The sequence below is a fragment of the Pyxicephalus adspersus genome, chromosome 6 (genome assembly GCF_032062135.1).
Source record: "Pyxicephalus adspersus chromosome 6, UCB_Pads_2.0, whole genome shotgun sequence".
Taxonomy (NCBI): Eukaryota; Metazoa; Chordata; class Amphibia; order Anura; family Pyxicephalidae; genus Pyxicephalus; species Pyxicephalus adspersus.
Window position 1 is genome coordinate 34,029,127 of NC_092863.1, and position 25,054 is coordinate 34,054,180.

The 25,054-nt window shown below is 35.9% G+C and overlaps 1 protein-coding gene and 1 long non-coding RNA gene across 5 annotated transcripts in view; one reads left to right on the forward strand and one right to left on the reverse strand.

Annotated features, from left to right (window-relative positions):
• Positions 1 to 25,054, forward strand: part of LOC140333491 (uncharacterized) — a 127,921-nt gene that overhangs the window by 40,727 nt on the left and 62,140 nt on the right. The window contains exons 5-6 of one of the 3 annotated variants that reach the window (XR_011921375.1): positions 16,234 to 16,589; positions 18,436 to 18,570. The exons of 1 other annotated variant lie outside the window; for it this stretch is intronic. This is a non-coding gene — a long non-coding RNA (uncharacterized lncRNA). Of the gene's footprint in view, positions 1 to 16,233; positions 16,590 to 18,435; positions 18,571 to 25,054 lie in introns of those variants that run through there. One more of the 3 variants, XR_011921374.1, reaches the window with a different exon arrangement.
• On the reverse strand, positions 106 to 24,785 carry LOC140333490 (uncharacterized). 2 transcript variants are annotated; one of them, XM_072415159.1, is made up of 19 exons: positions 23,990 to 24,785; positions 23,569 to 23,653; positions 21,279 to 21,440; positions 18,447 to 18,756; positions 17,009 to 17,151; positions 15,332 to 15,381; positions 14,536 to 14,694; positions 14,372 to 14,457; positions 14,036 to 14,168; positions 13,771 to 13,856; positions 13,332 to 13,368; positions 11,556 to 11,650; positions 10,494 to 10,533; positions 9,704 to 9,765; positions 9,234 to 9,276; positions 5,713 to 5,747; positions 3,308 to 3,332; positions 1,955 to 2,107; positions 106 to 1,838 (listed from the first exon to the last, which is right to left on the reverse strand). In XM_072415159.1, the coding sequence occupies exons 3-19, from the start codon at positions 21,413 to 21,415 to the stop codon at positions 1,471 to 1,473; spliced, it is 1,962 nt and encodes a 653-aa protein (XP_072271260.1). In that variant the 5' UTR covers positions 21,416 to 21,440; positions 23,569 to 23,653; positions 23,990 to 24,785; the 3' UTR covers positions 106 to 1,470. The 2 variants fall into 2 exon arrangements, with proteins under 2 accessions (XP_072271260.1, XP_072271262.1); XM_072415161.1 differs by lacking the exon at positions 23,990 to 24,785 and having other exon boundaries at positions 23,569 to 23,950.

Consider the following 25,054-nt stretch of genomic DNA (forward strand, 5'->3'; position numbering starts at 1 on the left):
GGAGTGAAACTGTGATTCTCATGGTAGAATCCCCTCCCCCCCGCCACCCCCGCTGTAAACTGTGTTCTATGAGGTTAGGGCATTTGGACCATGGGCAGCCTCATGGAGGTTTACTGGAAAGCTTTTATTCTATTCAGATAGGAGTCCAATCTCTGGGTAATTGGAGATGTGATGGCTATCCATTGGCTTTGTGTGAGTTTTCAACCCAGACTTTTATCATTTACTATGTAATACATGCAGAAGCTAGAGACAGATGATCAATCTCAACTGGCCAACATATTTTGAAGATAGAATGTTTACTCCTAAGTAATGTTAGTAAATGGAAAGGAGACAATACTGTAAATACGAAAACTGTTCAAAAGCCCAATTTTGTCATGCCATTGATGGGGGTAAAGGTTTCTACTTGTCAGCATGCTGGACGGCAGCAATGGCATGAAGGTAAGGAAGCTGATATCTACCAATAAGTACTCCACTATCGGCTGGATTGAAGCCAATTTTGTAATTTGGGAAATTGATCACAGTCTGAATTTGATCACGCCAGTGTTAGTGGTAGGGGGTTTCTTTTTGTTGGCATGTTGAGCAGCCAAAAAGCCTGTAGGGGCTTAACCCTGGCTCTGTTCCACCCAAAGTTCACAAATCGGGTACAAAAACTCTATATCATTATGCACAATACCATATTCTTGGGACTTATGGAAAGTAGAAAAAAATGATTTAAACTCAGTGCAAGCCTGGGAAAATTCTTGCTCTTCATGAGCTTTTTTTTCAGTTCCTCATCGATTTTTTTTTAATCTTGTTATCCCTTCCAAACCCTACACAAAAATACTGCTTATGCCTAATCTTGTGCATGAAATCACAGAAATGTGATATAGAACTAGGCTGCCCCCTGGTGATAAAAGGTGAGCTTTTTATGTCAGAGGTAGATTCTGCTGCTTTATTTAGTATAAATTTGTTGAACTTGATGGACTTTTTTCAACCTATGTAACTATATCATTAGATATACAATAAATCTTACATTCACGATAAGGTATGATAGTGGGCACCTGATTTAGCAATTAAAGAAAAATACCCTTATATTTTGAGAGCGATATTTTGTTTGAACAACTTACCCCAAGGAAAAGACATCTGTGTATTATCAATAATTTTTGTTACCTTTTACGTATTATAAAAACATTATAAAGGATCAATAGGCAAAACCTATTGAAATAGTTTTTATTTCATTAATATGCTATATATTTTTTTTAATAAAAAAAAGGTACTCTAAGGACAAGTCGGCTTGTTTTAGGGTCCCACATTCTTAAAATTATATCTTTTTTGATTTGATGTGACCTCTTTGTTGCACTTTGTACCTTTAGGATTGTGGTAGTGTCTTGTTCTTTAAGTCAGAAATGACCCTGAGGTTTGGTTCACATACAGACATTTACCACTGTTTTCACAGATTGTGGAAAGTGCTGTTCTAGGTAATAACAGAAATTATTGCTTTGAGTTGTTCTTCTGTTCTTGTGGAGAGCTGCTTGAATTAGTGTCTTTTCCTTGGGGTAAGTTGTTCACAGTGATATCCTGTGTGGTTGGCCTGTCTACTGGTTGGTTACTTTGTTTTGCAGTCTCTTCTATAGGCACAGCCGCATCCAAAAAAGTTTCTGTCTTTGTGGGTAGGCTTGCTTGTTGGACTTGTGGACTTGGTACACTTTTTGCTGGGTATCTTGTACTTGTAGTTTGGCCACGCTGTGGATTAATTGGTTTAGTGTTTGATCCGTGATTTTGATTTTTCCTATGAACCATTCTATTGTTGTTTCCAATTTGTAATCCACCTGTGCTGTTACTGATAAAAATATTAGAACCTGAAATGACAGACACATGAAATTTACAATTTATTTTTTTAAATGACTACAGTGTGTATGTGTGTGTATATATATATATATATATATTTATAAAAAATATTTTTAGGAATACTTACTTTGTGCAGGAGAATACGTAGGATTGATCAACCCAGGATGCTCAGTCCTTGGGTTATATGTATTGGGAGGATTTCCTGTTGTCCCAATGAATAATTCATTATTATTACCAATTTGACATGGTCCCGTATTGTTATTGAGTATTATATTATTAACTGTAATGACAAGAGTAAAGCACATTTTTTTTATTATGTCTATGTATAGCAATTTAGCATTTAGGTTCTTATCAGTTTGGTACTTTTGTTTTTCTATATACTTTTTTATTCATTTACATTTATTTATTTCTCAGTCTAAAATAATCCAAAATTCTGATTAGATTTCTTAAAGTAAGTCATGCTGTTGAAGATTATTATTGAACAGTCCTTCATAAACATTCTAATTACATTTTACTGGGACTGTATGCTTCCCTATCCTGTCCGCAGGGATGGAATGCTGCTTTACATAGGCCAGGCTGACGTAACTCCCGCGCACATTTATTCACAGCAGTGCAGGGGAAACTGGGATCACCGGGTATCTTGTCAAGCAAAGTTGACCCTATGCATGAACGGCTCAGCTTTTTGCCAGATACTCGGAGCAATCTGGCAGGTAGAAGTGGTTATTGCAGAAGGGACATTGCCTATCCCCTACTGCCTTAATGGCCTGCCTAATAGTGTATTCTTAAAATTGGAACTTTAGTTCTACTATAAGGGCTCTCTTCCTTGATGCAAGACCGGCTCCCACTATATAGAAATTGATATTTTAATTTTAATATTATCATCATCATCATATTTTGTACCAACTAACAGAAGATTATGTTAAAAAAAAAAAAAAAAAAAACATTGGTAAAACTGGTAAAACATTGTGAGTAGGACAAGAGTTTAGAATAAACCTCCCTAACGGAGCACTATAAACCAAACACTTCACCACTCTATCCCAAACTAAGAATAAGTTTTGGCTGGACATACTTGTGACCTGCCTCGTCTGATTGGTACAATTTACTGTGCTCCAGCTCCTCATCCTAGATATAAGTTTATATGAAAAGTATGAAATAAATATCTATAAATAATTGTATTTACTTTAAATTGGTAATCTAACATAAAGGTATCTGAAAACATAGGATTATTAGCAACATACTGCCTACTTTCCCTTCAATGTTCGTCAGGTGAGTGATTGGCTAGGGAGGATCAAAGAATGTGGCTAGCATGGCAATAAAGCCTGTTGCAAACTTGCATCTTTAAATATTGCTCTTAATGTTTGTCTTTTTTTATAAACCTGACAAGTCTGATAAAAAAATATAGGTAATAATGTAAAAGTAAGTTGGAAAGTGTTGTGTTGACATTGGCTATTGCAGCTGTTTGATTGAACAAAGTACTTGCCTGTTTGTGGAGATTGTGGAGGAAACTGAAAAAAGAGAAAATACAACAAATCAAAGGACAGTCCATTGTTTAACCTTCCAAATAAATCTTATTTTATTTTCTTTAATGGTTTTTAATATCAGATGGAGAAGTAAGCATTAGGTTTAGACAAGCTCACTAATATAACAGAACATACAAGTTCACAACTTTTTGAGGTATGGTTAATAACCATACTACAGGAGATTATTCTGAGGAATCCTTTATAACCATTTCACAGTTTTAAATTTAAAATGTTTAAATGTTCAAGTGATATTTCAATACCATTGAGGGACAATTTCTGTTTGCTAAGGGCTAAGCAAGCAAATGTCTTTCACACACTACTTATTTGTCAAGGTCTTGTGAAAATGTGTTTTTTTTTATCTCTACAACTTTGTGGAAGAAACAACAGCTTTTCTTTGAATAGAGCAGGGATGGATTATAGCTCCTGCTGGGATTTGTCTATATGATCCATTAGAGAGATTTTCCCTCACTTCCTGTCCTACTGACAGCAATTTAACACACATAAGTGAAGGGTAACTCTGCAACACAGAAATAAATAAATAAATAAATGTTCCTCTTTGTCAGCATGTGGAAAAACTAGAACCCATCCAATTTTTGTCCTGATCTATGTTTTGTCCCACATCCTGTCTGGTGAAACCATTGTCAGTAGGACAGGAAGTGAAGATAAATCTCTCTAACCGAGTCTCAAATATCAGTAGACTCACAGAATTACTGAACCTTCCACTTTCTATCCAAGACTAGAAAACAATTGATTTGACACACACTGTAAAATAACTGCACAGTACATAGAAGAAAACTTTTAATAGGGTTTTTTTTTGTATCGTTACATTATATTTTTTAATACATTATGCATTTCAGTCCTCTCATTTCCCCTAATCTTCCAATGGTATTCTGCACAATATGGCTCTTTAGAGAGTATAGACTATATGCTTTGCTCACATTTACAACTCTTGACAATGCTTTCATTTCTCACGTATGTGTTAGGAGGAAATCATACATGAGAATATTCTTAAATCTTAGTTTGTAAACCCAAATCTGAAGAGCACTGTATTGAGTAACATTTTACCAAGCATTTTTAAAACTTAAATTATTCTTCAACACTAATCTAAACAAGGATATAAAAGGGAGTAAATGTGATCAAGTATTTAGCAGTCTTTTATAGCCCTCCTAATAAAGTTTATCGCTAAGCAACACATTGTAACAAATTTTTGGATAGATCAGTGAAGGGTGAGATCTGCTGTCAAGGTTTTATTTTAGGCTACATCTGACTGTAGTCATTCACTTATTGTTGACCATTTTCACTGTGGAAAAAAGTGACAGGAAGTCCAGGGAAACCACTGGGGGTTCTACATCTTTCTCGCTCCCTCCCTCACATATGGCCAGAGGTAAGAAACATGTTCTTTCTGGCTCGCTATTGGTTTAAGTTAATGATAACTTCCTGTCCAGCTCCTTTCCCCCTCTCCTCTCTTTTTTGTTTTTTTACATTGTATACTTAAGTGTGACCCACATCACCTGATTTGATAATATTAAACCGTTATATTGGGTTTGAATCCAACTAGATTGTTAATTTGTTGCTAGATTTACTACCTAACTATATAAGGGTCAGAGTTCCTCCCAATTAATCCCAGGGTTGGGTGTGTTTTGTGCATACGTTATTTAGCCTAAATTACTGTTTACCTTTGGATTCATTCATGTACTGATTATATTGTTTATGAAGTGTTTCTTACACACAAAACTTGTAATTTGATTTGGTATTTCTCTTATTTTGTTAATTCTGTATTGTTTGTATTTTCTTTTTCTTGTATTCTCTTATTCTTTTTTCTCAATAAAATATAGTAAAAGAAACACCTTTTCTGGTGCTTCATACTTTCGCAATGTACATTTCAGCCTTAAACATTGAGCTTCTACAGCCTTCTGTATGTTGCTGCTATCCACGGGCCATGAACACAAGTACTCCTAAGTAAGTGCTTTCTCGTTCATTCACAGGGTAAGTGCTTGCAGATGTTTGCAGGGCAGCTCCACAGCTTGCCAGCCACCTCATATAAACAAATAGCACAGCTCCCAAAGTACAAGTAAATACACAATGCTTACAAAATATGCCAGTTAAGCTTGATTATTACTTTACATTTAGGCACATTTAACAGTAGTTTCCAGTGACAGATTTCCCCCATATGAAAAGGGCAGATGCAGAACATGGAGAAAATACTCTTCCTTTCTGATTTGTACCTTTTAAAGACACTGTGCAAAGTCATACATTTAATTGTTAACTCCAATCTAACTTTTTTGGGTATTGTAATACATTCCAATAATATGCCTTTTGGGGGTATACAGTATGTTTTCAAATAGAGGGATTGGCTCTAACTTACCTGTAAATGGAAATATGCTGGGTGAGGATGAAAACCTGCAAGTTAACCAAGAGAAAAAAAGTATGTTAAACAGGGAGGGTCTGGTTTATTAAAGCCCTTCAAGACTGGAGAAATTAGACTATCATAGGAGAACCTGGAATGGATTTCCTATATTTTGTTTGCTATTGATATTGCCAAAGCTGGCAATTGTTTTCAGTCCTGAATCCATTTCTATGTTTTCTGGATTACTCAGGTTCTCCCGTGATAGTTTATCCTCTCAAGTCATGGAGACTTTTAATAAATCATGCTCAGAATGTATAGCCAACATCATTATATATTAAAAAAGAAATGCACAAATGTTTCATATTCATATATTCATATGTTACCTAATACATTACAATTTTTAGCTCTGCCTCCAAAGCTTGACATGTAAATGAATGATTCTGCTAATTACCCCTCTAAATTCTATCTAAGGAGTGGGGCCAATGTACAGACTTAGCTAACTCTTTTGAATTATTTTGAAGCAGCAGCCCAGTGTAAAAAAAAAAATGCAACTTGGTCAAATAAAAGTCTTGCTTTTTATTTTGCAAATAAAAAAACCTAAATGAAGTCTTCACAAGTTTCACCAAAATTATCTACACAATACCATTGTCTCTACAAAAATCACAAATCATTATTATTTCTCAGCTGAAAATGCCTAAAATTACAGTTTTTGTATCCTAGTAAATGGAGCCTTTAGAGGCATACAAAAATTGTGCTTTCAGAAAAAAAGGTTTTCTTTCATATAGAAAGTCTTCAAAATCCTTGTATTTTCAATTCAGAACTAATGAACATGATTGTTAATATAGATGAGAAAAAATAGCATATTTTATGTACTCAGTCTTTTTCATGTCTTAAAAATGGGGTCACTTGCAGTAATTTAATTGTGATCCCTAAATGCATTAGTGATCCCCTCACAGTGAGAAACTACAGTTGAGCATTTAACTTCAGTGCTACGTCACTGCATATAAATCTTAAGAAACCTTTGCCAACCGAACACTGGCGTTTGGAATTTACCTTCATAAAGGGCTAGTTGCCTGACTTCATCTCCCGTACCAAGAGTAACCAGAGGGGAAATAGGTTGAAGGGTATGTGCTACATGCTTTGTGATTTGTATTCAAACATTGATCAGGATGAGAGCCATAGTAATTGATGCATGATCATTGTATACAGAGGTGCTTAATAATAATAATAATAATAATATTAATAATAATAATGAAAGTTTGTAAACCCATTGAGATGTTCTATATTTTTATATAAATGTGAACGATTAAGGAGGGACCGACACCTTACTACTTATCTTTCCCTACATGAGTGTGACCTAAAACATCTGATTTTAAAAGTCCTAAGAAGATGAAGAAAACCTAGTTAAACAAATAGTTAGCAACTGAAGGCCTGTCTCACTTTGGCAAATGTTGATGTTCATGAGTCAATTATCAGGGGAACACTGAACAGCGATGATGTGTACACCAGGGTAGTAGGGAAAAAGCCAATGCTATCCCCGAAAAATATTACTAATTATCTCCAGTTTGCTAAAGATCATGTGAACAAACTAGAAGGATGCTGGGAGAATGTTTTGTGGATAGATGAAGCCAAAATAACAATTATTTGCTTAAATAAGAAGTGTTATATTGGGAGAAATAAAAACAAAGCATTCCAGCATAAGAACCGTATCCCATATGTGAAATATGGCAGTGGGATGTTTGGGCCTGTTTTGCTGCATCTGGGCCTGTTTTGCTGCACCTGGGCCTTACTTCCTCATAAAAAGAGTGTAAATTTGTTTGACAACTTTGGTCTTTCTTGAAGACATGCTGACTATAACTTGTAATATTATTTTCTAGCAGAAACTCCTTTATGTGGTTCTTTATCAAACTCTCTAGGACCTTTCCAACTATGGAACTAGGCTCAGCTCTTTAAGGACACATGGATGTAATCCATCAGGTCATGGTGCTTTGTCAACCCTAATTTTTCCCATCTGTTTCTCAATCATATCAATTCTGAGCCATTGTGACTCATTTAAGGCAGTGACATTGGTAATATGAATTTGGATTTGAGCTCTGCCATTTTCCTTTGTGTACACAGAGCTAAGAAATGTGTTTAGTAAATCTGCCCTGTCTTTATCCCCAGTTAGCAACCCAGCGACATCCTTTAAAGGGCCTACATGCTCAGATCTTTTTTGCTATTAATATTTTTTAAACCATTTTTGGGGGTTTGCCTTTCTTTCCTTTGCAATCTGTCTTTCAACTTTACGTTTTGCACATTTTATCTCCTTTTTACATCTTTTGTTATAATCTTTATAGTTTTGAAATGATGAAGGTGATCCTTCATTTTTATATTTCTGGAATGCCCTTTTCTTGTTCCTTATGGCCTTTTTAATATCAGCTGTGAGCCACATGGGTTTTAGTTTTAGCCTCTTAAACTTATTACCCATTGGAATATATTTTTCAGTGTGCTTTTGTAGAATAGACTTGAAACATTCCCATATCTGTTCTGTGTTCTTTGAGGACAATATTGTCTCCCAGTCCCAGAGCCGTCCTTAATAATGGAAAATTTGCTCTCTTAAAATTAAATGTTTTTATCTTTCCTGTTTTTGCTCCCTGTTTACAGCTTACATTAAATGAAATCATATTTTGGTCACTTCTACCCAGATTCTGTTTTATTTGCACATTTGTTATAAGCTCTGCATTGTTAGAAAGAACTAGTTCCAGCAGAGTATCATTTCTAGTTGGGGCTTCTATAAACTGTACTATAAAATTATCTTGTTTTAAATTCACAAATTTCCTCCCTTTTGCTGTTCCTGTAGTGCCATTACTCCAGTCAATGTCATGGTAGTTGAAATCTCCCATGATTAAAAACACTTCCACTTTTTTGCTGCTTTTTTATCTGTGCTAGAAGTTGATTTTCTATTTCTTCCCTAGCACCAGGGGGGCCTATAGCAGATTACAATAATTAATTGTGTTGATATGGAGATATGAACAACAGTTAACGCACATGACTAATTACAGTTATTGCTGCACACACCAAATACTGAGAGCACGATACACCTACTTTTGCAACACACAGATAATAAATGTTATTGGATCATTTTTTTTTCATCAAAATTTAACCAAATGTATTACCTGCTGTTTAACTATATTTATTTCTTTATTTGAAAATCAGATGATGTTTTAGGTCACATTCATGTAAAAGTATAGACAATGTTAGAGGGCTCACATACTTTCAAGCAACGTTGTAGCTAGCTGCTCAGACCTTTAATCACACTATCTGGCACAAATATGTTTTAAAATGCCTACTTTTGTTACGCCTTAGATTTTTATGTGACTAAATATAAAATAGCTGATGCTGGAAAAGTCTCGTTTCCCTTAGCAAGCGATGCTGTCTTTAAACCCCCTACCACAGTGATAGACACATCCCTTTGCATGTATTGATTTCAGCAAGCTTGGTTAGATAAATCCAGTTTATTAAATAGCAAATGCTATAGATATGTAACAATAGGAGAGTACCTGGTTGGAAAAATGGATTTCCTAAACTCTGGTGATTTGGGAACTGCAATAAAAATATACATAACACAATATAGGTTAATTTATACATATACAATTACATTTTTAACTATTTCTACAGCTTTTAGTATATGAGGGGTTAAGGGGAACAATGGACCTATTTCACAGGGAGAAGGCTGGTGGGTATGAATTTGATTTTTTAGATGTTTTGGTACAAGCAAAGTGAAGTGTGTGAATAAAGGTAAAGGACATACTTTGGAATTCAGTGCTCATCTATGGTTGGGTATGTGGAATTACAGGCCTTGTTTTACTACTGCTGCCAGGATAGGCAAGAGATGAACAAAGCAACATATTAGGGTAATTAGGTTTTGTTTTTTATGTAGGGTCCAATATATGCCCAACATTTCCTTTGCATTTCATATCCTGTTGTAACAATTATTTTTTTTTGGCTGGATGTAATTGTTTCCTCTTACCATGTGAGGTGGCATTGGTTGGAACATTGGGCTCTCTGCTGTTTGAGGGCCCCTTACATTCCCTATGGAATAAAACCAGAATAATACAGTTATTGACAAAGTTGAAGACACAGGTTTGAAAACTAAAAACTAAAATAAAGACTCATTCTGCATGTTGACAGGCATATGTGTTTTTTTGTGTAGATAACCTGGATGCAGCATATATTCAGCATATATAAGGTATAACATATTTTATACATTACATATACATAGCTTTAGACAATAGCCCACCTGTAAAAGACACGTAAATATCTTGGCAGGCCGTTTTGGTTTTATGTGCCATTTATATATATTTTTTTAGTCCCCCATTCAAAGATTGTATTTGTGTTTTACACTTCTGGGTGTATACACTGCTTTATCACTTACTGGCAGCTGTGGTTTCTCCTGCCAGCTTGTAAGTCACTATAATTGCTGGTGGACGGAGAGCAGAGATGCTGCAAGTTTTAATGCATGGGTCACCTGTGTATATGCGTCTGTGTATATATGTATATGTATGAGAGAGTGAGATTTTTTTTTTTTAACAATTTTGTTAAAGGTAAGCTATTTCAATAAAGTGACCTTGTAGGGTCAGAGGTTATAACCTTTTTTTGCTAATTATTGTCAAAACTATGTGCAATCTAGCATAAGGAATATCTTTTTTTCCACCTACAGTATGTTTTAGGTTGACAATTCAATATAATGTATTCTCATTTCATATTTTATGTACTATACTGTACATATGCACATAAGACAAGAAAGCATGAAAGATCACCTGTCATGTAAACTGTAGAATTTGTTCTGTGGTTGGGTCCCTAGAAAGAAAAATGAAACGTGTTAGTATATTATTGGAGCTTATAGGTATCCTCAACACACCCCAAACAACAACCCCCATACTTTATTCCCGTAAATTAGAAAAAAATTGTTTTGATTATTAAGATTACTTAGGATTTTTACAGTTTACAGTCTGGCATAACATACAACAAATACCTGCCTCCCAACTCTTTATTGTCTATATACTTATCCTACCTCCCTTTATCTGAAAGCAATGCCATTACCCCTATTGTCCAATTTTTTAAGATGTGGGACACCTGTACCCACACTGGATTTTTACAAACTATTTTGTTTAATTATTATTATTATTATTACACAGTATTTATATAGCACCATCATATTACTCAGAGCTGTACAAAGTCCATAGTCGTGTCACTAACTATCCCTCAAAGAGCTCACAATCTAATGTCCCTACCATAGTCATATGTCATTAATATAGTCTAAGGCAGTGGTCGCCAACCTTTTTGGTCTGGCGGACCACTAAAATCACCGGCTCTGACGGAGCATGTGCGGGGACCCAGGTGTCACTCAAAGGGGGAGAAACGTAGTGATGTCATGAATACATACCCAGCCCACTCTCCCATCACAGATCTGAGCCTGCAATGAAAGAGGGGGCGGGTTCTGTGCAGGGACACAGCCCGCCCACTTCCATGAGCCTGGGAACTGCTCGGGGTACAAGGTCCACAGCTGTGGCTGGTGCGTCCCTCTAGCAGGGTCCTTCTCCTGACCCTGCTTGGGGGTGCACCTACCAGAGCCACGGACCACCAAAATTACCCAATTAACCTTATTGCATGTTTTTTTGGGGATGTGGGAGGAAACCCACACAGACACAGGGAGGACCTGCAAACTCCATGCAGAAAGTGTCCCAGCCAAGATTTGAACCTGGGACCTAGCACTGCAAAGGCTGGAGTGCTAACCACTCAGCCACCATGCTGCCCAGCACTATAATTTCATACTATTTTCATTAGAAGATTTTTCACTGAAGATGTGACTGTACACTTACCGCTTGCCTTGGTTGGTTTGTTTGTCTTACATTGGGCAGAGTTGGTCCTCCATGCTGAATCCTTATTTTCTGAGTGTTTCTCAGTGGATTAAATCCTTAGAAGAAAAAACAGGATGATACACTGTGAGACTTTTAGAGTGGCAAATCTTAAACTCTAATTATAATAGAGCATCATACTCCTACCTCTTAGATGTTAATAACATTAGGGTCATACTGACATTTTTGCAAACTCATTTGTATTTAAATCATTTTATTTTTCAAATCCTGTGTAATTTATATATTCAAGCTTAGACATTTTTTCTTTTTTTTTATCCCCAGCTAATATTCAAATCTATCTGATTCTTAGCTTTATTTAGGCAGGTGAAGCAATTAACCACCTTTTTAACTACACTTTCTAACCAAGATTGCCTTGTTACTCAATCAGAATAAAAAAGATAATTTCCTTCTATTTGTATTCATACTACTATAATTTCTCTTATAAAGAAAGCCATAGATGGAATTATAGGGGTGACTTCCAACATATCTAAAGTGCTGTACCACAGCAGCTTGTTTTTGGGCCCATTCACATCAGAATTCACTATGTGTTTAGGCACAGTGCATTATTCAGCATTTATGGCTTACAAATTAGTGCAGTCTGAATTTGTCAGTGGCCACCAAACAGGACACATGCATTGTGCTTCACTGTGGTGCACTGGAACATGATTAATGTGAATGAACCCTTTGTGTTGCACTTTTTTTGCAGCGCTTCACAGTGCATAGCATGTTGCATTTCAGCATATGTGTGTTTTAAAGGTGATCTGGGTCAGAGTTCAGAGTGACTACATTACCAAATACTTCAGTAACATACAGTGTGTTACCTTAATGCATTTAGGTAAATGGGCTCTTTAATGTACTTTAATGCTAAATTAAAAATTAGTATTTTTTTATATAACTGATGTTTTCAGTCCACTGTATGCTAGTCAAAATGCTTTAGATGCGTCAGCTGCATTGCCAAGCCATCCACATCTGCTTACAAAATCACATCAGTTCTAATGTCACAGCAGACCACTGCAGGTTCTAATGTCTCTGAACTTCAGGCGTTATGGAAGGGGGACTATCTGGTGCAGGAATGCAGCAAGTATTCTATCACATTTTGATATCCCAGTGCAAAAATCTCAAAGTGCTGTCCCATTCTTATCCTTTAAGCCCCTTGCTTGGTGCCTATCCGTAACCCTTTTTTATTTTCCCTAAATATAACCCCCCAACCTGCCTGATTCCTAAACCTAGCCCCCCCCCAGTGCCTAGCATTCATGTTTCTGTACAGTGGATAATCCTAACCCCCTTCTCACCCTGCCCCATACAAAATCCTAACTATTCCTAAACCCCTCTAATGCATAACCTAACCTGTAAATTCAGCCATTAAGGTTCCTTAGTTTTCTGGCAGCAAAGTCTGACAGAACACCTTTATTTCAGGAGCTACTGTTATCATCTTGTAAAAGACTTTGTTGGTATGAAGACACTGCCAACAAATTGAAAAAATGTTTACTTGCAGACAGTAGCTATCCATTGCTATATAGCTGAAAAATAAATTTGTTCTATGTCAGTTACTCAATGTCTTGAACTGAAAGTCAGCTCAAACTTGCATTTGTAGAAGAAAGGCAGGAATGGACATCCATTTTCCTCCCATTCGTTTCATAGTTTATATAAAAATCTGTAATCTGGTATCCTATATTTGGCCTTGTAAAGTTTTTAGTTAGTTTTAGTGTTATTACAAGGTACATGAATATGAAAGGTTACCTGTTCGGGGATTTGAAGTACTTGGTCTGGTGTTAACCTGGTTTAAAAAAACAAAATATTACTCAAGCTAATTTATGTTATACAGTAGGTAAAAATGCACTTTAAAGATCTTTAATAGCGTGATTAGAAGTATCTATTCTGTTGCCAATTGTTCCTGATAGATAATTAATCACAATAGTCCTTTTAAAATACTTAAAGAAGACATAGTTCATTGATTGATCTACAAAGTGTATGTGCACATAACAGAATGTGCAGAAAGTGTTAAAGCTTTAGACCCCAAACAGATATTTCACCATTGGCAGCTTTGAGCGACATTAAAAGCCTAAGTGTTTTTACTTTGCATCTATGACTGAAAACTACTGTATATCCATTTATTTGGGTTAAGTAGTCATTTCATGGCCCTCTATATACAATACCAGAGATGTCATTGCTCACGTACGCTTGTCCTTGTTACGTTTGCTGGTGGTAAATTCTGCACGGGAACTCTGTGATAACTTTGGTTAGGATTTCTCAAAAGTACTGCCTCTGCAAGTAAAAATCCCATCAGTATAAATTACCAGAAGTTTAAATAAATTATATTATAGTACTATTCTTGTACAGTAAATTTCAAGATATATACCAATGTATATGATACATACCAGAAAGCACAAAATAGTAATAAGAATTTTTTGTGGTGCTTTGTGCTTTCCACATGCCCTTCTTACCCGGCTTGGCAGATGGATGCTCTTCAGTATTTAAACTCTCCATTTGCTTTATCAAGTCTGACATATCCTTGGTGTTTACTGCACTTGCACCCTGGTTGACCTCTGCTTTGCTGCCAGAACTATCAGTTGAATCCTTACATCAAGAGATAGAGAAGTCTCATTATTATATGCTCCTATGCTCTAATCTAGATATTAGCTGCTGTGTGTGACTTACAAATTGAATCTTATGAAGTACTGCAAAAAGTAATGAGTAAGATATCCATTCCACTTCAACACAAAGCAGAAGGTGCATTTTTCAGTAAAAGTTTTGAATGAAAGGATCGTCATGTTGCTTACCATCATGTTTACCACAGCCTTTACTGCATCTTTAATCTCCTTATCTTCATATGCAGATATAATATTTTCCCACTGGTGACAGCAATCTGTAGAAAGGTAACTTTGTTACTTATGCTCCAACTCATTCTTGACTGCTGTTTTCTTGATGAGTCAATGTAGCTTACCTTCAAATGAAGGTCTTTGCCCCTTGTCATTATCCCAGCAGCGCTTAGTAAATGCAATAGCCATATCTAGATTCTTCACAGAGCCTATATTCTCCAAGCAATCAAAACTGGGACGTTGACCTTGAGGTATACTTATGCTTATCAATTCAGAGTGTAGAACTGCAAAATAAAACAGGAAAGTTGATTTGTTTAGTACCACTGAGTACTCCATTATTTAATGTTTAATTCACATTGTAATGGAGGTGCTTCAAAAAGGTCAAAGTATTCCTATTCCTGATCCTTTACCCATTATAATAAGGCCCCTGCCCCAACCATGCTATCAAAGTCACTGGAGACACAATGGTCCAGTTGATTTGTAAATGTTTCCCACCCTGATATTAAGCCATCTGCAAAACAGGGCAATCAGACTGCTGAACTGTTTGCTGTGTTGTCACATAACTGGAAAGTGTGTGGAAGGCATGCCACATGTTCTTACCCTCGCCCCCTTAAGAGACATTATCTGCTAAGGAGGAAAACTTAGTACACATGCTTGAACTTTAAATTCTCTCACATGTTTTTACTTTTTAAAGCCATGGGGACATGGGGACAAATTGATTAGTTTAGTTTGTGAAATTTTGTCTGATATCTTAATTTTACTGTAGAGGACCTTATATGGGAACTTACAACTATTAAAGGTTACCAGCATGAAATGGGAGATAAAGTATATTACTATGCATTTGTAAGATTTGTGCTATAAATAAAACACCTGGTTATAATACACAAAGTATTGATTTTGTATATGTAGCGATGATCTTACCTGGATAAGGGTCATAACCTCTAAGCACTACAGCTGATAAAATGGCAAAACTAAAAGAAAATACAAGCATTTTTTGTTAGATGAATATAAAGACAAAAAGCTCTTCATTTCAATAGCTTATTTTTACCCTTATAGGAAAATGTTTGTCTGGGGTGATGTAAATGGCACTTTTACTTCTTTTGCTGCTCACTCAGTCTTAAGGCAAGTAGTTCTCTCTAGAACCTGGGTTGTGGCTGGGCCCTGGGCATCCTCCACCTGCAATATAGGACTAGTGGTCTTGCTAGGTACATAGAGGATGACATCAGTAAATGTGTGTGGGACAGGTTGCAAAGAAGAGAGTGGAAAGTAAAAGTACTTTTTAAAATCAGCCCAATTATTTAATAGGAAAGTGCTTTAAGGAACAATTAGTCTTATTTATCATATAAAAATGGCAGTGTACCGCTCTTACCAGAGTTAATCAGCCCAAACCACCAAGCATGCAGGCTAGTATTGCCATAGCAAGGGTGGGGCAAACATTCAGCTTCCTGTACACTTTTACCAGCACATATGCCCTCTGGAATTAGATTTCTTGAGAAGGGGTCACCAAAAGTTGGGAACTCCCTAATTCTCCAGGGCCCCAATGTTAATAAACACTGGGCTCTGCATCATACCTAGTGCCAAAAAAGGCTTGCTGTCAAAAGAGGGGGAGACTTATGTTCTACCTATTCTGTTGGGAGGAAAAGTAGGTGTTCTCCCCCACTGTAGTGAATGGTTTTTATAGACCACTTGGACCCTGAACCAGTCCACCATTGCACAAGGGATGCAAATGTAATACAATTAGGCAAGAAAAAACACATACAAATATTGTAATATTTATGTATCGTAGAAATGTGTTTTAAAATAATACATTTTTACATTTCTAGTTTTCAGCAATGTCTTAAGAGGAGTCCAGTTTATGTGTTCCACACAGAGTCAGAGGACATCAGTTGCACTGCCCAGTGGGATGGCTTTCCAGCAATTTATAGGGCTTGCTACTTTATGATGGAAAACAACGGTACCATCACAGAATATAGCATACTTTTTGAGGGATGTCTGGAAATATGCACCTCTGAGGGTTAAGAGACCATCAGGATTGTCTGGTAATGATGCACACAGGCTACCACAAATCTTGGACCTTCAGTCTGATGAATTTGCTGCAACTGCTTTCTATTTAAAGTTCTGCAGGGTCCTTCTACTCGAACAATTACTATACCTGGCTTGGCAACTGGAAGTACATCAGGTGAGCCAACAAAAATATCTGTGGATGCATTTTAGCAATGAGTGCATCCACCAGTTCTGTGTCTGCAAGCTCTGCTGTGACAAGGACATTGTAGCCATTAAAGAGACTGTTCCACATTGCATATTTAGTCCTGAGGCTTAACGCCTGTAATCCTTATCCTGACTTCACTTTCTCCTGATCATAAAGAAATTTACAGCTAGGGAAGTCAGAAAAGTCTGACTCTCCATCTGCACATTTGCTCTAGGTCAATAATTAATTAATTAGGCATTAATTGTAAGGTTAGGAATACAGCCCAGAATCAGAAATAGCAGCTTTCATATTTCTATGTCTACAGGTTTATGTTAAAGCAAATTAAGGACAGACACACTGTGAAAGGAATACTATCATGTATTTATGAAATAATTAAGAACTTTGCATACCTGTAAATATCAGTGGACGTGCTTGGTTGGTATCCTTCTTGAAATGCTTCAGGAGGCATGTATTCTAACGTTCCCCCAACTGTTCCAGAATCAGCAAGGATACTGGAGCTACTTGTATATTTGGACAAACCAAAATCTGTAATCTGAAATAGAAGATTAGAAGCTTTGATCTAAAGTTTTGACTACAGTCCTAAAGATATTTCTTTCTGTCCAATTCCTGGAATTTGCCATTAATCAGCTATTGAATTTTCTAACCTGACAATGCATTTTAAATGGTTTCTTTGTAGAAAACCCAGTGTGAAATATTGCCTATAGGACATTTTGAATATTATCCATGACACCTCCCAATAGATCACCTGTATTTGGGATTAAGGTGGGGTAGCATGTAGTACATTTCCAGTAACATTTCCCCCACTCTATTCAAGTTGTAAATGGTGACAGGCTGATGTTTATTACTACATGTCCATAACTAGGCCACATCTGACAGATTTTCAGGCCTGAAATATGCTAAAGACAGGTGAAGCGCTGCCACTTCATTTCCTAGTTTCCCATTTCTTTCTAGCATCTTTTTTTGTAGAAAACATTCCAAAATACAGAATGTATATCATTAAGTTCAATCAGTTTCATGTAGGATGGAGAGGCAGCATATGGTGATATAAATACCTACCATCAGAAAGTTGCCTTTTGCATACAGAATCAAAAGAGATTGCAAGATGACTATAATAGTAAGATGTTTGTGAATTATTTATTTATTCTCCCTTCCCCATCTGTCTTTTTTTCATCCTAAAGTGAAGCTATACTCTTTTTATCTTCCTTTTCCGGCAAATAAGCATTTTACTTATAGGTAAGTAACCATCAATTATAGGTTTGAAGTTACTATCATACAGATACTATCACTTAGCCCTCACCCTGGCTTTTAAAATTAAACTTAAGTTCCTAAATTAAAAATTGTGAACCAACAGATTCTTGGTTGCAGTAGGGACAAGCAATGTTCCTTCTAAAATAAAATAAACTTACCCACGTCTTCACAATTTTTTTAATTACACTCACCTGTCCTAGATCTAACATGGACATTTTCATCTTTACCCACTTTCGTTCCTCTTCCGGGTTTGGGTTTTTGGACATTTTGATTGGCCAGGCCAGAATGAAGTAACCGAATGATGGTAATTTATTCCCAACAGCTGGGGCATGCTGAGAAATCCAACATTGTACACTGTGCTGTGCACAAACATATTAAGTATCTTCAAGTCACAATTAACTTGTGCAGATAAACGATCCTAATTGTGGTTTCACATTGATGTAATGTTCTTCATAGCTATCTATCTGGCAAGTATCTATACCTCTCTTTACCATGACACCCACAAATGGTTTTATGTGCTGCAATATTATCAAATCTAATGCTGTATTTATTGCTTTTTGACATAAAGATGAATCTTACCCGTATATGGAGTGCATCATTCAGAAGAACATTCCTTGGCTTGAGATCCAGGTGCAAAAGAGGAGGGCAAAGTGAATGCAACCAGTTCATACCTAATGCCACTTCATGAAGAATACGATATTTTAAAGGCCATGGAATCTCTTCAACTCTCTCCATTAGTGAGCCCAAGCAGCCATACTCCATCAACTCCATTACAATACATGGTGGTGTTTTCACTATCCCAAGCAACTTAATTACAAAGTAATTGTCAGAAGCATGTTTTATCTTCTCAGCCTCAGCAATGAGCTCATTAAGAATATATGATGTATTTCTATGAAGGTAATAGTAAGTTTTATTACACAACATTAGATAATCTAAAAAAAAAAGCTACATAACATGACCTGCTTATAAGATCTTGTTTTTTTTTTTTATTACTTGTGTTTGAACTACATGAGAGAGATTTAAAGCAGTGGTTCCTAAGATATGTTTATAAAAGGAGAAATTAGTTTTGAGTAATGGTAATTTTTTCTGGTAGTTAATAAATTTGCCATCTCCTCATATATAATTAATAATCATGTCACATCCCCAATTGTTATATAGGCTTTTTCTTGTTTTATGTGGGACTTTTTCGGCACATATTTTTATTAAATCAATGTTTTTGAAAATAATTTAAAATCTATTTTTTTTTACTTTAACAAATATGATTAAAATATAACAATAATATAATATTATTATTATTATTATTATTAATAATAATATAAACATTTTTAAAAAAATGTAGTTGATTCTTTAAGACTATATTGCTATAAGTCCTTGAAGATCTCATGGTCTTTTCCTGAGGAAGCGGACAATAGCTCCATGAAACGCGTTGAAAACGATACCCATTGAGATTTGTTAAGCTATGCTATTTATATGATGTATATCAGCTATTTAAAATATTGTTATATTTTAATCATGATTGTATAATAAAAATTTTACATTTTTATATCCAAAAACATTGAATTATTAAAAATATGTGTCTGAAAAGTATCACATAAAACAAGAAAAAGCCTATAATATTTTCTTGTATTGTAAGCACTTGACTGGTAGGGTAATATTTGAAAGACCTTTTCAGTTATTTTCATGCTTCTTCTAGGTAGCATTACATGCAGTCTCCTTATATTCTATTTAAGAGAGCCCATAGGGCTTCACATGTTAGCCAGATTTCCTGGGGGCTACAGATTAAAGTGGAGAGTATGACATCGGCCCAATTCCCTGGGAATCTAAGTTTAGGTGAATTGAGTTGGGCACCATTCCAAATTTTTAAAAGTATAAGAAGACACAATATTTCAGTTAAGACAATTCTTTTTCATTTAAACTACTTTTTCTTGGTTGGAAAATAATACAGTCACAACCATTAACATGGATCTGGGTTCAGATGTAGCAGGATCACAGTCTTTTTTCAATTTATGTCATACTTGGCTTCCATCCCCCTAGGTTGAGCTTTTCATTTAAAGGTAATACTGTCAAAGAAGGCTATCCTAACCATACATGTATGCAATCGTAGATTTACCTATTGTGCTTAAGCTGCTGTGTTTCGACTATGGCCTCACCAATTGAAAAATCTGTATTGTCTAAAGGAAAACTGCATAATCTGCTCACATTTTTTCAGTGCCACAAGCAGGTCATTCCTAAAATAGGTCTAGAACATTTAGATGTGCAAACTCCACTAGGAGCCTGTAAATATGTATGGAAGAATATATTGTAGTTGAATTTGTCAATTCAAATATAGATAGGGGATGTGAAATAAAACCTTATATTGATGGAAAATGCTGTACTTCATATTAAATCTTTTTTCTCTTCCAAATGTTATTAATAATTGCACAGATACATCTCAAATAATTAGATCAACTTATACTTGGGTCCATGTTGAATTACCAAAATACATAGAAGGGTCAGTTGTCCCCTAATTGTATGAATATTCACAATTAAGACTTTGTTGAATTTAGACTGATCCTTGTTTAGCAGAATATACATTAGAAGTAAAACAAGATGGAGGATTCTACCATTTTAGATGTATCTGTGAAGTTTTTTTTAAAGGTTTCAATTATGTTGTAGCAAATAAAAATTGATTTTTATATATTTTGTATAGCCAGCATTACTGTTTACAAGTAATGACCCATTGGGCCTGGTAGGTTGTTTACAACTTTACTGATATATTCTTTTTTTATTTATTTAACATAAAAAACTCATTTATTTATTGGTTAAAATGTAAACTTTAACATTTATTTTATTTATTTTTTCCATTGGTTGAAATCAAAGAACCTGTGGGACTTTTTCACATAGCAATAAAGGTCATTATTATTCTGTCACCATTGGACAGGATGTTTGTTACTGGATAGATCACCAGATAAAAATATATAAATATTATTATAATATTATTATATATAAAATATTTTTGAAAAAAGATGCACCTACCTAATCTGAGGACTGGTAAACTATATATTACATTTTTATTCCTGTGTTTCAACACAATATAATTTTGTTAATATTTAACCCCAATAATTTGTCTAGTCTATCAAAAAGCAATATTTTTATTATCATTTTATATGTTGTTCTTCTTGGTTTAAACATTGTTTTAATAAAGGATGCTATTAAAGTGCACTTCTTCATACAGAAAATCCCCTTTCCTAACCTCCAGCAGGTTATATTTCCAGACATCCCACTACAAAGTTGTCAAGATCATAGTGTAAAAAACATTAACATTGATAATTTTAAAAGGGATCGCTGTGAGCACTGGAAACATGACCAGAACACTTCTAAAACTGATTATTCCAGACAAAAACTGGCACTGACTTCAGGGTTGATACTTACTCCTTAAGTTTTTTCACTGCTACATTTAGCTTGAGTTGATTGTGCTTTACTTTGTAAACATCTCCAAAGTGCCCCTGACCAATAGGATGCCATTTTGGCCCAAGTGACTCATGGGGCACAAATTTAATGCTGCCCATCTTTTACAGATTCAGTCCATTTTATCTGAAAAAAACCCCAAAAAGGATAATGTAACCAGCAAACTTCAAACAACATAAATATATTATTCGTATGGTAAGGCTGGTGGGCATTATAAATATGGGCAATCTTCTGAATGCTTTCTGGTAGGTAGAAAGTGGTCGGGGACCAGTAAGCTGATAGTTTGCTTTTTAAATAGAACACTACAGTATTTGTGAAATTTAAAATGACCACGTTAAATGCTAACAAGGAAAAATGATTGCAAAAGTTGCATTAGGTATAAATGGGTGTGTGGATACTTGGAACACATGAGCATGAGTCTATCCCTTCAACTATTCCTCATGTGTAAATGAAATGAAAGGTTTCTATTGATTAAGTCTTAAAAATTGTAATTCCTTGGACGTTTGGTTTGCCCAAAGGCTTTGGAGTTTCTAAACCCCTGACTTAAAAGTATGAAAATCAGAGACTCCACTTTCATGTGCTACATGGACAAGTACTAAAGTCAGAGACAGCCATGCCGCTTGCATTTTCCCAAAGAAGTAAGAAATATCAGACATCATTTTATTACGTGGCTTATAGAGAGTTTTCTAAAATATGAGGTTACTATAGATGGGGGTCCTAGAAAGGAGGTTTGTTGGGCTTGCTATAAGCCCCTATATAAGAGTTTGGTTTGTATAAAGGGGCAGTCAGTAACAAATGTTTTGTATATTCCACACATTTATAATGACTGAAGATGTTTCTCTTTGCTACAACACATTAAGGAGTATTGCATTCAGCCACAGCTAGTGATACACCTTTACCAGAAAAAAAGGTAAAAAAAAAAAGGGATTGGCTGTACTTCATTCAAACTTCATTTGAAGTTTTCCTGTAATATTGAGAACCACAAAGTTATCAGCACACCCGTTAAGTCACACAGCCTTCTCTGGCCTCCCATAGTAAATCCCTCTGCCATCTTTTCCCCAGGTAATGTACACTCATACCTAGCCATCCACATGTTCTAAAGGAAAGACTAATTCATCACAACAGGCTACCTTCTTCTACTGTATCATGGTCCAGTTTGAAGGCTCATATGTCATCTTAGGTGCTGTCTGGCTGGTTTGTTGCTGTGTAGTCTCACACATAACCAAATTCAGTGCATTGCGTTTTGAACCTTTTCTTATGGCCAGCAATACGTGCTACAGTTGTTGGATATAACCAGACAGACCAACCCAACCACTCCTCCAACCAAACTCATCAATGAGCCATGGATGCCCATTTCCTTGTTGCTAGTTTTCTGATTGTCCTTCTTTGGGCCATTTTTGGTAGGTACTAAAGATGGCATACCAGGAAAAAAGAAAGAAAGAACCAAACCACAACTCCAAGGGCAACTACGTGAAAAAACCCTACCTGTGGTGCAGTTTGCCACCCTTTGGCTCATAGCAGCAGCTTGTGTTGGGGTGCCACCGAAAATTAATAGCTGTGCACATAAACAATGCGTTATTTGTGTAAAGCTTAGACAATAATCTACCAGTTACAAAATATAAACTATAGGTAACAAATTGGTTTTGTTACTCTGTCTTGTTAAAAGCTGGAACCCAGCTAGGAATGTAGAAATTTACATGTTAAGAGTTCCTTACTTTATATACTTTTATGAAAACCATCTAAGTACATGAATAGGACTTGGTATCAGTCTTTTACAGTCCCTGTAGAGCAGAGCTTGGAAAAAAAAAGGGAGAAGCAACACAAAGAGCTAATAGATTGTAAATGCCAATAGGATAAGAGTATATTAGTCTTTTCTTTTTACTGTCCATTCACAGCCTGTGGGTGGATAGGTGACATGTAAACAATGCTGAACTACAATTCTCAGGAATGGAAGAATAGAAATTCAAATTCTTTGGCAGCTAAAACAACATAAGAATCCAATTAACTGTGCTGTAGTGCAAGAAGCATGCTGAAAGGAATGTAAAGCAGAGTAGCAGAAAGATGATTTACTAGTCTGCTGCTTTTCTTTTACTCTCCAATCACAGCCTAAGAGCGGGGAGGAAATCTGTACTGACTAATACAAAAATCTGGTCTGCTCTGTAAGACAGGTGTGTAACTCCCAGAACTGGATTGACAAAAATTCAAATCCTTCAGCAGATAGCTCACTATTTTATATATGCATTTAGTTGTTTACCTTGAGTTCAACTTTATCACACTGGGAAATCCATAGAAAGGTTTCGTTTGCTTTCTACATGAAATGCTTGGATGTCTGATATCTCCTATGGGAATATAAAGCAGATGTAAATTATCTGATTTTCCTATTCAGAGGTATTTTCACATTGCCATAACTAGCAGTTCAGTCCGTCACAGATGTAAGTACAGGTTTTCTTTTCTTTCAGTTACAACTTCATCCAGACACACAACCACCCTGACACACAATAAGGTGCTGACTAAACAGGAAGTCAGGCATTGCATACTTTCTTTCAGTCACTTTTTGTTTGTATGCCATTGCTGAGCTTCACAGATCGTGAATGTAAATGACTCATTACTCACATCAGACATCTTTAGATCCCCACCACCCAAGGGCTATAGTAGTGTTAGTGGGGGTCACTCACCTAGCCGCCTGTATGACACACATGTACTGTACAGAAAGGTCTTACTATACAGACGTCATTATTTCCCCTCCTCAAAGAGGTTGTCTCGGTGGAAAGGGAAGTCTTACAGCAGGCGTGCTCACAAAACTCTACGTGAATCACTGAGAGTGGAGATGTGTTTGCTTTGTATAATTATGACGTCTGATACTGACATCTATCAGTTCTTTTTGTAGGCAGGAAAGCACAGTGTGTGTTTTTGTTGATGTGTTACTCAAACTGAAATAAATCCCTATATCAATTTTGGCTTCTAAACTAAAATATTTTATTTACTTTTTTTGTCCTATTTTTGAAGCTTTTTATATTACCAAGGTGGTAAATGCCCAGCATATTCATATTGAGTGGGCTTCCTAATACAATGCACTTAAACATTTTCCATGACACATACATGCAATGGGTCCTAGGTATTTCGTATTTGCTTTTCTTTTCTTAGTTTTGCTTGCTGCTTTCAATCTTTGTTTTTGGTGGTTTTCAGAAACAGAACATTTAGAAGGGACTGTTGAAAGATCATGAGCCAGATCAAGTATGCTCGGAGGATGAAATGAAATACTGACTAGAAGCCCAGTTAGGATTTTATTGACATCTATACCTCTCAGGCTGATTTATCTATGACATGACAACAGGTTTTGTGTAATATCTTCTTGTTAAGTAAAAACATAATATTAATAACAATTTACCATCCCTAAAGGCACAACCGGAATAAGAGCAGGAACCATTCTTTGGAAATGGCACCCCAAGTGCACCATACTAACGCTGTACACATTCATGCATTGCGTCGTGCGTTTTTAAAATGTACCAAGAATGCGTTGGGTAGGTCATGCAAATGAACAGGCTACATGCACATGCACATCTATAACAGGAACAGGACTTATAGGCAACCACACACCAAACATCACCAGTACATACACAGGTAAACAAATGAAACCTGGCTTCATCTCACCTAGCTGGGTTTCTATCTCTTCTACCACAAGCTGCCTGGACGGCTGTCTCCAGCAGTGAGAAGAGGAAGGCTTCTTGAGTTTTTTCTTC